The following is a 13,522-nucleotide window of genomic DNA, read 5'->3' on the forward strand; positions in this document are numbered from 1 at the left end:
TGAACCACGTGTATGACATTTATATTCTGAATAAGGTTATGACGTGATCTGTTCATATGGCGGTTTACATGATGATAAATATATTCTACAGGCTTCATGCTGTTATTATTGTGTTCACTCAGGCAAAATGATCTCAGAAAGCCTGAGTCCTGCTTCTTTACTGATGCATTCACTTTATACACGATTCTGTCCGGGACATCAAACGCTTTCATAAAGAATTGATGTGGCTCTCCAGTGGCTCTGATTCAGTGGTTTGGCCTTTTTGGAGGATCTAATTTAAAGAAAGGAAGCATTTGTTCCTCAAATGAGGAAAGAACACACCATCAACTTTGAGCTACAGTGTGTTTTGAAGGGGCCTTTGAATTACATTAGTTTGGAGTTCATATTCGATTCACTCGTCTTTCAGACATGACGGAAATGTTAACAATAAAGAAACATTCTCTGGCAATTGCCAGAACTTTAAAAAAATAATAGTAAGCAAGTTAGGAAGCAATTAAGAAGTTCACAGTTCTTTGAACAAAGTTCAAATGTAACCGCACACACACACACACACACACACACACACACACACACACACACACACACACACACACACACACACTCTCTCTCTCTCTCTCTCTCTCTCTCTCTCTCTCTCTCTCTCTCTCTCTCTCTCTCTCTCTCTCTCTCTCTCTCTCTCTCGCTGCTCAAATGCGATGAACCGGTCGATCAACATGAAAGCAGCTCCAGTAACTTTAAGGTGCAACTACATTACCCACAATCCCCTGAGATCACATCTCTCGCTTTCCCAGCGCGCTCGCCTTGACAGAGCTTGCTTGGCAAGTGTTAATAAGAGACGCTTTGGCAGTCACAGACAACCAACAGCTTTACCTTCCCATAATGCACGAACTCATGCAGTAACAGCATGGCTGTTCAAGGTAAGGCTTTAAAAATTAATGTCTAATTAAATGTTTGTGTATTGAAATGAACGCAACACACACACACACACACACACACAGCAGGGTTGAGAATATGATTGGCTGCCGACCAGCCGCAGATCTTTGCCCTGCTCTTGCGCTGGAAACCTATGGCATGGAGATGGGCTCGTGCGCTCGAAGTCAGTCCGTGCACGCGCTGTAAAGATTCGCGATCTGCATCATTCAGCATCTGCACGTCCACGCACAGCGGAACACAACGCGGCGTGTGCACCCTCCGAACGAACCGCTTTCACGTTTAGAAGCCGTATTTTTGTGTGACACTTTCACTCGGGTTATCCGGATGCGATGCGCGCTTCATTGAGGCGCGGGCGCGTTGTTATTAATCAGCTTTCATAAGGCGCGCGAGCGTCTGGACGCTTCCTTTAGACAGGTGTTGGGTTTGTTTCGACCACCTGCTCTGGTGCCATGATGTTAGGGCAATCTCCACACCTCATCGGAGGAATCCTCTGGATTCAAAACCCAATGCGAGGTAGGTTTATCATTACCGTTTTTATTGAATGACGACGACATCGTCTTGACAGATCAATCGAACCAGGGATAATGTGAGGAATTAACATCACTTAACTTCAGTCACATATGATTTGGTGATTTATGCAGTAAATTCGGTCTGTGCAATGACGACGTACAGGGTTGTCATTCTTTTTACTTCGGTAACTAAAGGTCTATTTATATTTGAGTTTTTGTATGAGCACGTGCCTAAAGCTATCGGATATTACGACTGTTCTCCCACTGGGGCAAAACACAATTCCTTAAACAGATGTTTACATTTTGTGACAACATGCCCCAATAGCCCTGCATGCTGTCACTGCACAGTACAGTATATGGGTCAGTGTGTAACAGTGGGACCTGTTCAACAGCATATTATAGGCTTTTCTGGAAAGTTTTTTTTAGTAACCGATTCACTTTACAGAAATGTGATGATTCTGAACCTAGATACACTGAACTTCTGAAGAAAAAACAAATGGAAACATATAATTTTCATTTTATCCAGTAGGATCTTGTTTGATTCGATTTGGTTCCTAATATGATTGCATCTCCATTAGGGGTGTTCTGTGTCAAAAAAAAATGAATTATTGTTGGTGTAACTTAAAAAAGTAAGTAACATTGTAGCCTTAAAATGTAGAGTTTATTGAAATTAAAAATTTGAGTTGATACAATGAAGAAAATTTGTTTAATAAAGAGAAACTCAAACTATTTTTGTATCTGTAACAACATAAAAAATTTGATAAATCATGAAAATAGCACAATTTGGCTGCGTCATCAGAAATAAAACACACATTTACCCAAAATGCTTACAAAATCTTTTAATAATATTTTAATAAAGGTTGTCGAATCTCAAAAAATGTTCTTTGTATTAACTCAACATTTTTATTTCAATGAACTCAATTTTAAGGCAACCAGGTAATGTTTTTTTCTAAATAATTTTTTAGAGTGTGTTTGTATTTTTTTTTACTGTAAAAAATTTAATAAAAAATGGTGATGAAAGCCAAAATATTATATATCACAGATGTAGTAACAAGTAATCCACTGGTAATTTTTTTAACCTGAGATTTGGAGCCAAATTACAGGGGTGTAAAAGTGACTTGACCTGAAAGATGGCAGCATCATTATTTTATATTTACACAGAGATTGTTAGATCTATTAGTCGAATCTGTTGACTTCAGCAATCTTTGTTTCATTTTATGCCAACGGTGACCATTCAAAAATGGTGGAAAAGCAGTTATTGTGTGTTTGTATGCTTGTAATGCAAGAAGCATGAAACAATTCTTAAAATCCTTCTAGACTCTGATTCTCTACAAACTTTTCTTTAGGTATCTTCATTTTAAAGGCCCTCGATAGTTCAGTACCAGAGATATGCAGATCTTCTAGTTCCAAGTTCAGTGATTGAAAATAATGTGGGTCATTTGTGGGACTGAACTGTATAAAGTGTATGAACAAGAATCTAAAATCATATTGAGATATCTTAATTACTTTTTTAATAACAGACATGCAAACTTTGGAATAACGATACTTACGGCACTCAGGTGTTCTATGCAACTGAGGCAATAATATAAACATTAAAAGTATCAGATGTGTGCCAAATGATCCATATTTGGTTTTCAACCTTTAAAATTTACCAGGTTACTCATGGAGCCGCATTAAGATTTCCATATCTCTGCGACTGAACCATCAAGGACCTTTAAAATCGAGACACTGAGGGTGCGTTCACACTTGTCATGTTAGGTTGGATTAAAACGAACCCTGGTGCGATTGCTCGTTTAGTGCGGTTCATTTGAACATATGTGAACGCTGCCATCTGAACCCTGGAGCGCACCAAACCAGCGGACCGAGAGCGCTATCAAGACGGGTCTCGATCCGCTTCCAAACGAACTCTGGTGCGGTTTGATTGATATATGAACGCAACACGGACCAAAGACATGTAGACGGACCAAAAACAGGACGTAATGTCACAAGATGAGACGCATAGTCAGCTGATGTGACGACGCGGAGAGATCGGGGTATCAAACATGAGTAACGTTAACGTTAGAGGGCAAACGTGGAGCAACGAGGAAGAGCCTCATCAATATTTGGTCAGACGAGCATGTTTCGAAAATGCTAGAAAAACTCACAAAAAGCAAACCTGGCTCTTCTCATCAGAGGACCTGTGCTGCCCATTAGTCGGCACAGACGACAGAACGGCCGTCTCTTTTCTGCACAACGGAGGAAATCCTGGAGCGGTTTTGAACATTTGATAAGCTCTTCATGAGTTCTCAGCGGGTAAATAATTCCATATGTACACGCATAAAATGATGGCGTTTAATCAGCACACAGCATTGCTTTGAGTGTTCGGTAAGCAGCTCCTCCGTCATATAAGCCGACCTATCAGGTTGAGCATCTCCCTGAGCCTTTGGGCCCGTGTGAACGCTAAGCGGGCCAGGGCCCGTATTTATCAAGCTCCTCAAAGTGCTATTTTAGTCTTAAGTGCTGAGAATTCATGAAATTTACTCCTACATTCAAACTTAAGTATAAAAGCAAGTTATCAAATTTCTTAAAGCTAAGAATCACTCTTGCTCTCCCAGTTATTTAAGACAGCTCGAGAGGTCTCTCAGTGGTCAGGAGTGTCCAGTAGGGGCTTGAGATGACGCTGAGGAGACCGAGACGTGCGCAAATCTTTCAATAGAGGGAGAATGTGTTCGAAATGTTTGACGACAAGCAGTTAATCAAACGGTATCGTTTGGACAGAGCAGGCATCATCTTTTTCAGGGCTGGTTAATGTTGGGTTTTATAAATAAATAAATAAATAAATAAATAAAGCTGTTCAAGTAATTCAGCAAGCAGTAGCGATCGCTTCTTCCTCCTGCCTTTTCGGTTTTCTTTTGGAATCCATGGTGGCTGATTATATTTAAAACAAATCTAGGCTATAGGCAGGTCATTTAACAGCACACCAGTTTAACATTTTTAATTTAGACAAGGATGAAAACATGTTTATCTTTCATTTAAAGGTCCCGTTCTTCGCAATTCCATCTTTCAAACTTTAGTTAGTGTGTAATGTTGCTGTTGGAGCATAAATAATACCTGTAAAATGATAAAGCTCAAAGTTCAATGCCAAGCGAGATATCTTATTTAACAGAAGTTCCCTTTCAAAGCCTACAGCGAGCGGCCGGTTTGGACTACACCGCTGCACTTCCTGCTGTGATGACGTCACTAGAACCGTCTGTTGACTAACGCTCCGCCCACAAGAACACGCAAAATAGGGGGCGTGGTCTCGTTGCTCTCCTGCGTGGAGAAGAGCGCGCATTCAGCGCTGGCATCGCCCCGTTATGGTAAGAGGCGGGACCTTTCCGGGCAAAGTGCGCTAAGCTGCTGTCCAATCACAACACGGGAAGCGCTGGCCCAATCAGAACTCGTTACGTGTTTCTGAAGGAGGGACTTCATAGAACAAGGAAATCATCAGGCCGTTTTTAGGACAGAGGAAACAGCGCTGTACAGATAAGTAAAGTGTGTGAAAAATACTGTTTTTTTACACGTGAAACATGAGCTCATGTTATATTGCACACTGTAAACATAATCAAAGCTTCGAAAACACGCGAAGAACGGGACCTTTAAAATGTGTATATTATTTTCTTGAAAACTCTTTATTGTCAAATGTGTATTTGGATGTAAACTCCTCTTAGGAATTTCACCATTCAATGTGAATTTATCTGGGAATATTCTTAAATAAGGACATCTCTTCAGTGATTGGTTCATGCCGATGACATCATCCAAAATCCCGTTTGTGGCACAGCAAAGTTTCATGAATTAACTCTAAGACTGACACTAAAGATTTAGTCCTACACTTTACTTAAAGTATGATTGGAATGCTTGATAAAAAATACATTTTTTTACTCTTAAGTCAATTCTTAGAAGTGTTCTTGTGAGTAATTCTAAGATTTTTGATAAATTCGGGCCCTGGACTATATGTTTTGTTTTTGTTTTTTGGTCCGGACCAAACGAACCAAACTAACCGAACTACAAGTGTGAACGCACCCTAAAAGAAAAGTTAGCTACGAACCAGAATCTAAAAGGATATTAAGATAGCTTTAAAACTTCTTGAGTTACAGACATGCAAACTTGAGGCATTTTCCCATTTTTGATCGGTCACCATTGGCATATAATGAAATAAAGATTGCTGAAGTCGACAGATAAATAAATCTACCAATCTCTGTGTAAAAATAAAATAATGATGCTGCCATCTTTCTAAAGTCCTTTTTACACCCCTGTAAGGTGAGAATTGTCATTTTGACTCTCCTCTACAAAACAGTGGATTTCTCAGTTAATATACATCTGTGACCATTTAATATTTTGGCTTTCATTAGGGGTTCAAGCCTGAATAGCTGAAACCCTATTGTTATTGTTAATTTTCCCATGATGCATAATTTTCCATCTAAAACTGATCGGGCAGACCAAACCGTAAGTCGTAGAGACTTGAAACTTTCAGAGCTAGTGGTACTCACACCGACTACCTAAGTCACCGAGGCACGCCCCGATCGGCCTGACGGGGGCGCTACAGCGAGCAAAAGTACGAAACGGCTCATAACTCCTTAACCGTTCGGCGTGGGCTCAAGTGTCTTATATCGTTGGAATCATTGGCTTGGCACGGACAAAACGCATGCCTCGGATTGCCTCGCCCTTCAGGCGCCAATTTCGAGAAAATTTGGTTTTTTTGAAAAACCTGCTTTTGTAAACTTCTCCCACATCTTTTCCCTGATTGGAACCAAACCACTGTATAAATGTTCTTTGGAGCGAGACTATTAATATTAATGAAAAAAATTCAATTTTACAATTTATGGTCGCTAAGGGGAACCAAAGTGTTCAACTGGTCGGGGGCCACTTTTACGAAAATGACTATAACTTTTGAATGGAAAGAGATATTTTCACTAAACTTGGGACACATGTTTATGAGCTCAAACTTCGGTCACTTGAAAAAAATTGTGATGATTGTCCACTTGGTGGCGCTATAACATGAAAAAAACACAACAATGGCTATAACCACAGGACCACTAGTCCGATTGACTTGAAAATTGGTATGCGGTGTCTTGGCCCAAGGTACCATTTATGTCTATGAGGACATTGGCGTTTCTTAAAAAACATGGCCGCCATAGGCCAATGAAATTTGAGCACCTATTATGTTTATGGCAGTGTAATCACGTGGTGTTGCACGCATCCGCAAAATAGGCATATCATATGACAGACCTCCTCATGGTGAACAACTTTGCGTCTGGGGCCATTGCTGTCAATCAAATCGTTAATTAAATATTCGTAATTATGTTAAAAACCTACTTTTGTGAACTATTCCTGGTTTTTTGCCCGATCAGAACCAAACCAGTCTAGGACAATTCTCTGGACTCTCTAGATCAATAATTATAAAAAAAAAAAGTTTTGCATTTGGATGGCTATAACAGGGCCATTTAGAAAAGAGGCGTGGCAAAATACACTCAAATGCCTATAAATCCTAAGGGAAAACTTCACAAAATTGTTGGGTTTATGTGGCATAACATGCTGATGAAGCATGCAAAGTTTTAAAGAGATCGGACTATAGGTGGCGCTATAACGGTTAAAAAGCTTTAAAAACCATGCATTTCCTATGGTAAATTGACTATATTGGCTGTAAATGGACTTTTCCATCTATTATTTCAGTGTTTAAAAACTTGCTACATAAAACTTAATGTCTTTAATGCCTATGTGCTTTAATTACTCTTTATGTTTGTCTTTCTACAGAAAAAAATATGAACAAAATCTAAAATTTGAGCTGGGGAAGTTTCAGAGTTCCATTAGCATTTTTGAATTGACATTCTTATAACATTTGGCTTTTGATTTTGACCATTTTAGTGTAATTGTTAGAGTCCTGATTCATCTTGTGAATAAATGTGATTAGGCATTCACTTAATGAAGATAGGTTGTATGCATCGTAACTTTTTTTTAGAATAAAAACATCCCATAATGTTTTTAGTTGAGGGGTTATGCTGTACCAAATACTGTCACTTGCATTTTAGGTAGGGCCAAAAGCTAGAATTACATTTCCGCACCTTTTGTAGTCAGCATATTAAGATGTCCTGTCTCAGCACATATAGTCAAGAGGATAGAGAACCTGAGAGTTTGTGCTTTACATTAAGGCCATGTACACACAGAACATAATGGATCTTTAGGGAGAGACTAGTACACTATTCCACTGAAAAACAGGCACTGCCTAAATATCTGTTGGGAAACTGTGAGTGATTATACATAAAAAACCCTTTCTATGGCTGTCCAGAGGGTCTTGCAGTATCAGGGGTGTTCTTATATAAATGCTTTGGCTCTTCAAAATACTCGATTCTTCTTCATGATTGGTCATCAGGGACGTGACATATAATCTGAAACCCATCCTGAATGAAGGAGATGGCAGGTTTGCTCCGCTGGAGGGCTGTTTAGTACATGCTCTGCTGAATGATTGGGCTTTAGTGAACGCTGTTCTGCTTTTAGAGTGACGTTTACACTTTATTAGACAGCGAAACACTAGATTACTGTATTTGTGATATGCAGTAAAGTGTCCTTATTATGCTTTTTTCGGATATTGCCTTTCATGCAGTGTGTATTACAGCTGTAAAAGCTCTGCAAAGTTTTAAAAATAAAGTTAGCGTCTCCCAAAAGAAAGACTTGATTCTGAACTAAAAACGAGGCTTCAGTAACTCCAGTCTCGCTTCCTGCTGAATAGATTTGTAACTAATTTGCATATTGCCACCCCATTGGCTGAACAGCGTCTCTTAGCCCCGCCCTCACTCTCTGTCGTGGCCTCTAAGACTGGAAGAGTTTGGTTGGTGTTGTTCATGTGGAGAAGATGCCGTTTTATGCTGAGATTAAGGGCATATTCACACCTGAAAGTCGGCACCAAGGTCTGAACCAAAGTTTGTGTTTTGATACATTGGCCCTCATTTATCAAAAGTGCGTACACCAAATTTCCAGCGTACACCTTGCGTACACCCAAACCCACGGTGACTTTGAGATTTATCAATATGGACGTTGGCGTACGGCACGCTCAAATCCTACGCCAGCTCAGGAGGTGGTGTACGCACGTTTGAGTTAGTGTGAAAATGCGCAGAAAAACAATTCCTAACACCACAAAACGCACTGGCAAGATATGCTATATGACCCACTGTTAAAAACCACAACAACAACATTCATAGTTTATTTTTGTGCAACATGAACGTCAATGTTTAATTTGTGTGACTTTACCAAAGCGTTTGATTTGTAGGCATATGTATTCCTCCAGTCGCGAGCCTGTGCGCTTTATCTGACGTTTCAGGCCCGCCTGGCCCGGCAGCTGCACGGACTGGGGCTAAAATAATTCAGACTGACAAAATAATAAAAATGACCTTCTTCTTTTAAATAATAATAAAATCAATAAAAACGACATTCTTCTTCTAAATAACAAGCGTCATTAAGAATAATAATCATAATAATAATAAGAAGAAGAATCTTACAAATTGGCATGTAATTATTAATGTGAATGAATACTCATCACATCATCATCACTATTGCACACCCCAATACATGCCGTGATACGAAATTAAATGCTATTTTTTTCAAAACGTGCTGTAAAATAATGCAGTGATGGTAATTTATCATTCAAACAGCTTTAAACTGCTGGAGTGCACTTCTCAACCTCCACACTATTAACAGTAGCCTACTCGTTATTTGTGTCCATATTTTGTTTTTGTAGGTGCCTTTAATTCCACTCTTTAAACTCCCAAATAAAACAATTTCGGGTTTTCTTTTTCCACTTCCCTGGTGATCTCGATGGGCGCGTCTCAATCATCTCAATATCGCAGTGATCAGGGAGTCAGCCCATTGACTTATGCCCTAATCAGTGCCCTGACTAGTGGACTAGTGAGATGATTGAGCGCGCCCGATCTCCACGTCGGAGAAGTTTCGCTTCTTTGCCGTCTTCTGTGTGTCCATGGCGTAAAATGAGGGCGTGGGGGAGGCGGAGACTTGAATATATAGGGGTGTGTTATTCTAATGACGATCGTTTTCAGCCGCGGCATTTATCAAGGGCAGGTATTGCGTACACCTGGATTGCAGAGGTGCGCACAGCTTCATAAATCAGGCGGTGAGAGGAGTGTAAGCATAATCTTACGCCAACATATACACCCGTTTCTACCCAAGATTGATAAATGAGGGCCATTGTATCCATTTGGTTAGTTTTGGTTTGCTTTCACATTGCAGTTATGGCGTCCTGTCGTCATCATGTATCATTGATTGGTTTGTTAGCAGACGTGCGTCTGACGTCAGTGTGTTGTCAATTCAGCGTAACTTTGACAAGAATGAATGAACAGACGCATATTGTTGCCAATACTGTTAATATTATGGCATTACTATCTGCAGCACCAACTATACTCAAGGCAAATCCACCAAATGGACGTCCTCGTTGAATATTTTATCGGCGCCGACAGAAAAGGAGGAGAAGACTAGGCTACTTTTTTAGCCAAAAAATGTATTTTGTTTTATAGTTATGCTTAAATATTATATTGTTATTTTTTTTATTTTATTTTTAAATTTAATCTAGGCTATATTGATTATGAAACGTGCACAGATGTGCAGTTAATGTCAAAGACATCGGGTCAGAAATGATTTTGACCACTTCATTAGGTTTTGTAGAAAGCTTTATATAAATGCTATCTTAAATTTGATAAGTGTTTCATCATTTGCCTGAATTTAATAAATAAGCTTTTATAAGTAATATAGCAGACAAACCGTGACGGAGCGATCATTTCCGTTACACGTGAACTGGAGCGGTCTCATAAATAAACCGAAACTGAGAAGACATGAGAAATATATATATATATTGCTGCGCGTTCCATCACTGCGTGTGCTGTGAGTTTGAGTTTAATCTGTGTTTTTTTCACTAATCCTACCACCAGAACTTCCTGTAAATGCTCTGAAAGTCCGAAACTTTACAGAAAATGCTTTCACACAAACCTTTGCTCTTTTTGTCGGACCAAATTTCATCTGTTTGGTCCGGACCATGGTCCGAGGGAGGTTTCACACATGTAATTTTGGTTCGTACCAAACTGAAAAGTCTGAAAATCCGGACCAAACAAGGTAGGTGTGAAAGCCCCTGAGACGGTAAAACTCAGGCCATCGTTACTGTTCGTATCACTGTGTGTCAAGAGCTGAGATTCAGATATGATAATGAGTGAGGGGTTTCTGACCAATCACAGCAGACTGCTGTCTGACCAATCAGAGCAGAGCGGTTCTCAGAGAGGCGGGACTTAGAGAGACTAAATCTACGAATTAACTGTTTCAGACACTGAGAGAAAAGAGCTGATGCTGCAGATGATAGGATGAGAGAATCTATGTTTTTGTTTTTTACCTTGGATGCATGAGATCCTATTGTAGGAGGCTCCAAAACTAAAGCAAAAACATTTAAAATGGCATAATAGGGGATTTTAAAGGGTTAGATCACCCAAAAATGAAATGTCTGTCATTAACTCCTCACCTATCGTTCCACACCCGTAAGACCTCCGTTCATCTTCACACACAGTTTAAGATATTTTATATTTAGCCCGAGAGCGTATGCAAGTGTATGCACACTATACTGTCCATGTCCAGAAAGGGAATAAAAACATCATCACAGTAGTCCATATGAGACATCAGTGGGTTAATTAGAGTCTCTTGAAGCATCCAAAATACATTTGGGTCCAAAAATAACAAAAACTACGACTTTATTCAGCATTGGCTTCTCTTCCGGGTTTGTGTTCAATCCTCAAATAAAGATTCAAACGGTTATGAGTCAGCGAATCAATTCAATGATTCGGATAGTGTGTCAAACGGCTGAAATCACGTGACACTGGTGATCCAAATCATTGGTCGATTCACTGATTCATCCCACAAATATTATACATTATGTATAGTTGTTGTATGATTCTATGTTATAAGATTATTAATGTAATAACGTATGTCACCGAAACTCTAAACTTAAATTTTTTTCCCCTTCACTTATTATTCACACTTTCAATGCAGGCAGCATCTCTCCCCATGCCTGCCCTGCCTCTCCCGCTATTAATGCAGTATGTAAGAATGAACCATCTGAAATGCTTTGAATAATCATACTACTAAAACTAAATGTGATCTGGTGATTTAAATGATGTTTGCGCGTTCACTAAGGAGTGTCGCTTTAAATGGTGTCTGCGCTTCCACTGTGAGGAGCTCCGTTCCAGCAGCGCACGCACTTCAGATGATCAGTGCAATCCGTCACAGCTCTAATCGTAAGAAAGCTCGTCAAAATGGCCGCTCTCAAACTGTAAACGTTTAGCTAATCCAAGAATTTTAATTCTGCATTTACTCGCTCTCGTGTTGTTTTCGCGCGTCACGCAATCATTTGAACATCCGTGTTTAACGTTACTACAGTATGTGCGTCGTGTTAAATATATTCATCATATAAAGTCATTGTGTCTCTTCAGAAGACTTGAAGACTAAAGAACATTTGGATTAGACACTTGATTAGTTATTTTTACATGCCTTTATGACATTCTTTGCATCTTTTAAGTTTGAGAGAAATGGACTTTAAAATGGAGGGACATAAATCCCACAGGTTTCTTAAAGAATGTATTCATTTGTGTTTGGAAGTTAAATGAAATAAACAACATGATGGTGAGTACATGATGACAGAGTTTACATTTGTGGTAGCCTACATTTGTTCGTTTGTGTTTGGGTGAATTATAGCTTATAAAAAGGCCGACTACAGCAAGTTGAGCCTTAGATAAAACAACTCTACATCGCGATTCATATCATCATGTTTTATATTGCGATATATCGTTACACCCCTACTAAATATAAAATATCTTAAACTGTGTGTGAAGATGAACGGAGGTCTTACGGGTGTGGAGTGACATTAGGGAGAGGAGTTAATGACAGACATTTCATTTTTGGGTGAGCTAACCCTTTAAGCAGCAGAAATATGCATGTTATGTTGAAATGTGATGAAGGATGAGAATGGGGAATGCTCAAGAAAACCGGCGTGTGAAGCTGAGCAGTGGAATATGTGTTGGAATGGTCACACATCGCTCACATGAGACCTTCAAACACATTTACATTCTCAATCCCCTGAACCAGCTCGAGATCAAAACGCGGAGAGACTCCCACACACTCCAGGCAGACTCAGAGACTGATGTGCTGCAACACATCGCTAATATAAATGCAACGCTGTCGGCCGATATGTGCCAGACTCAGACTACAGCATCTGAAGAAAGCAAGCTCTCATCTCTGATCAAAAGAGCTGGGAAGGTGTTGCAAGAACCATCTTCTCCTATATAGGGCAGTTGAGTTGGCTTAAACGTGCTTAAACATGTTCTGCTTGAAGTTCTTCAGATCAGACCTACTGTACTTGGCACTTATTCTTTATTACAAATCAGTCTAATGGTGCATTGAGTTATTAACTGGCATGCAAAGGGACCTTTCTGTAATGTTGACCTTTATACACATTACACTCTTAAAAATAAAAGTTCTTAAATGTTTCTTTGGCAGGTTCTACGAAGAACCGTTAATATCCAAAGAACCTTTCCATTGCACAAAAGGTTCTTTGTAGTGCAAAAAGGTTTGTTAGACTATAAAATGGTTAGAACAAAATGGTTCTTTAAAGAACCTTTCACAAAACAGTTATTTGGGGAATCAAAAATTGTTCTTCTATGCTGGGCCAATCATTTCTATGATCTACATATGTGTATTTTAAGATGTTCTAAAGGCCAGAAAACATGATTAGATAACAATAGCTTGAAAACCATGGGCACATAATCATCTCTCTAGTCCACTAGTCAGGGCACTGATCAGGACATGTCACTCGGCGCTGCTGCGGATTGAAGAACACACTGACACAAAGACTAAAAGACGGGACGAAGACGAAGACGAAGACGAAGCCGTAGCCGAAGCCTCGCGCCAGTTTCATCATTTAAAGGTTAATCACATAAAACAGGGCCTAGTGACGACCATGGTTATGACAGTATTACTTGATCAATTTACACTAAACAGCTATCTCTGATGTAATGTTTTTT

General features: G+C 39.5%; 1 protein-coding gene across 3 annotated transcripts in view; it reads left to right on the forward strand.

Annotated features, from left to right (window-relative positions):
• The first annotated feature begins 762 nt into the window (after window positions 1–762).
• The window catches only part of samd12 (sterile alpha motif domain containing 12), a 145,278-nt gene continuing 132,518 nt past the window's right edge, over window positions 763–13,522 (forward strand). Inside the window, exon 1 of one of the 3 annotated variants that reach the window (XM_067425087.1) lies at window positions 763–917. In XM_067425087.1, the coding sequence (XP_067281188.1) occupies window positions 905–917 (13 nt within the window). In that variant the 5' untranslated portion in view covers window positions 763–904. Of the gene's footprint in view, window positions 918–1,065; window positions 1,447–13,522 lie in introns of those variants that run through there. The other 2 variants (XM_067425086.1, XM_067425088.1) reach the window with 2 other exon arrangements.

Source organism: Pseudorasbora parva, chromosome 19 (assembly GCF_024679245.1).
Source record: "Pseudorasbora parva isolate DD20220531a chromosome 19, ASM2467924v1, whole genome shotgun sequence".
NCBI lineage: Eukaryota > Metazoa > Chordata > Actinopteri > Cypriniformes > Gobionidae > Pseudorasbora > Pseudorasbora parva.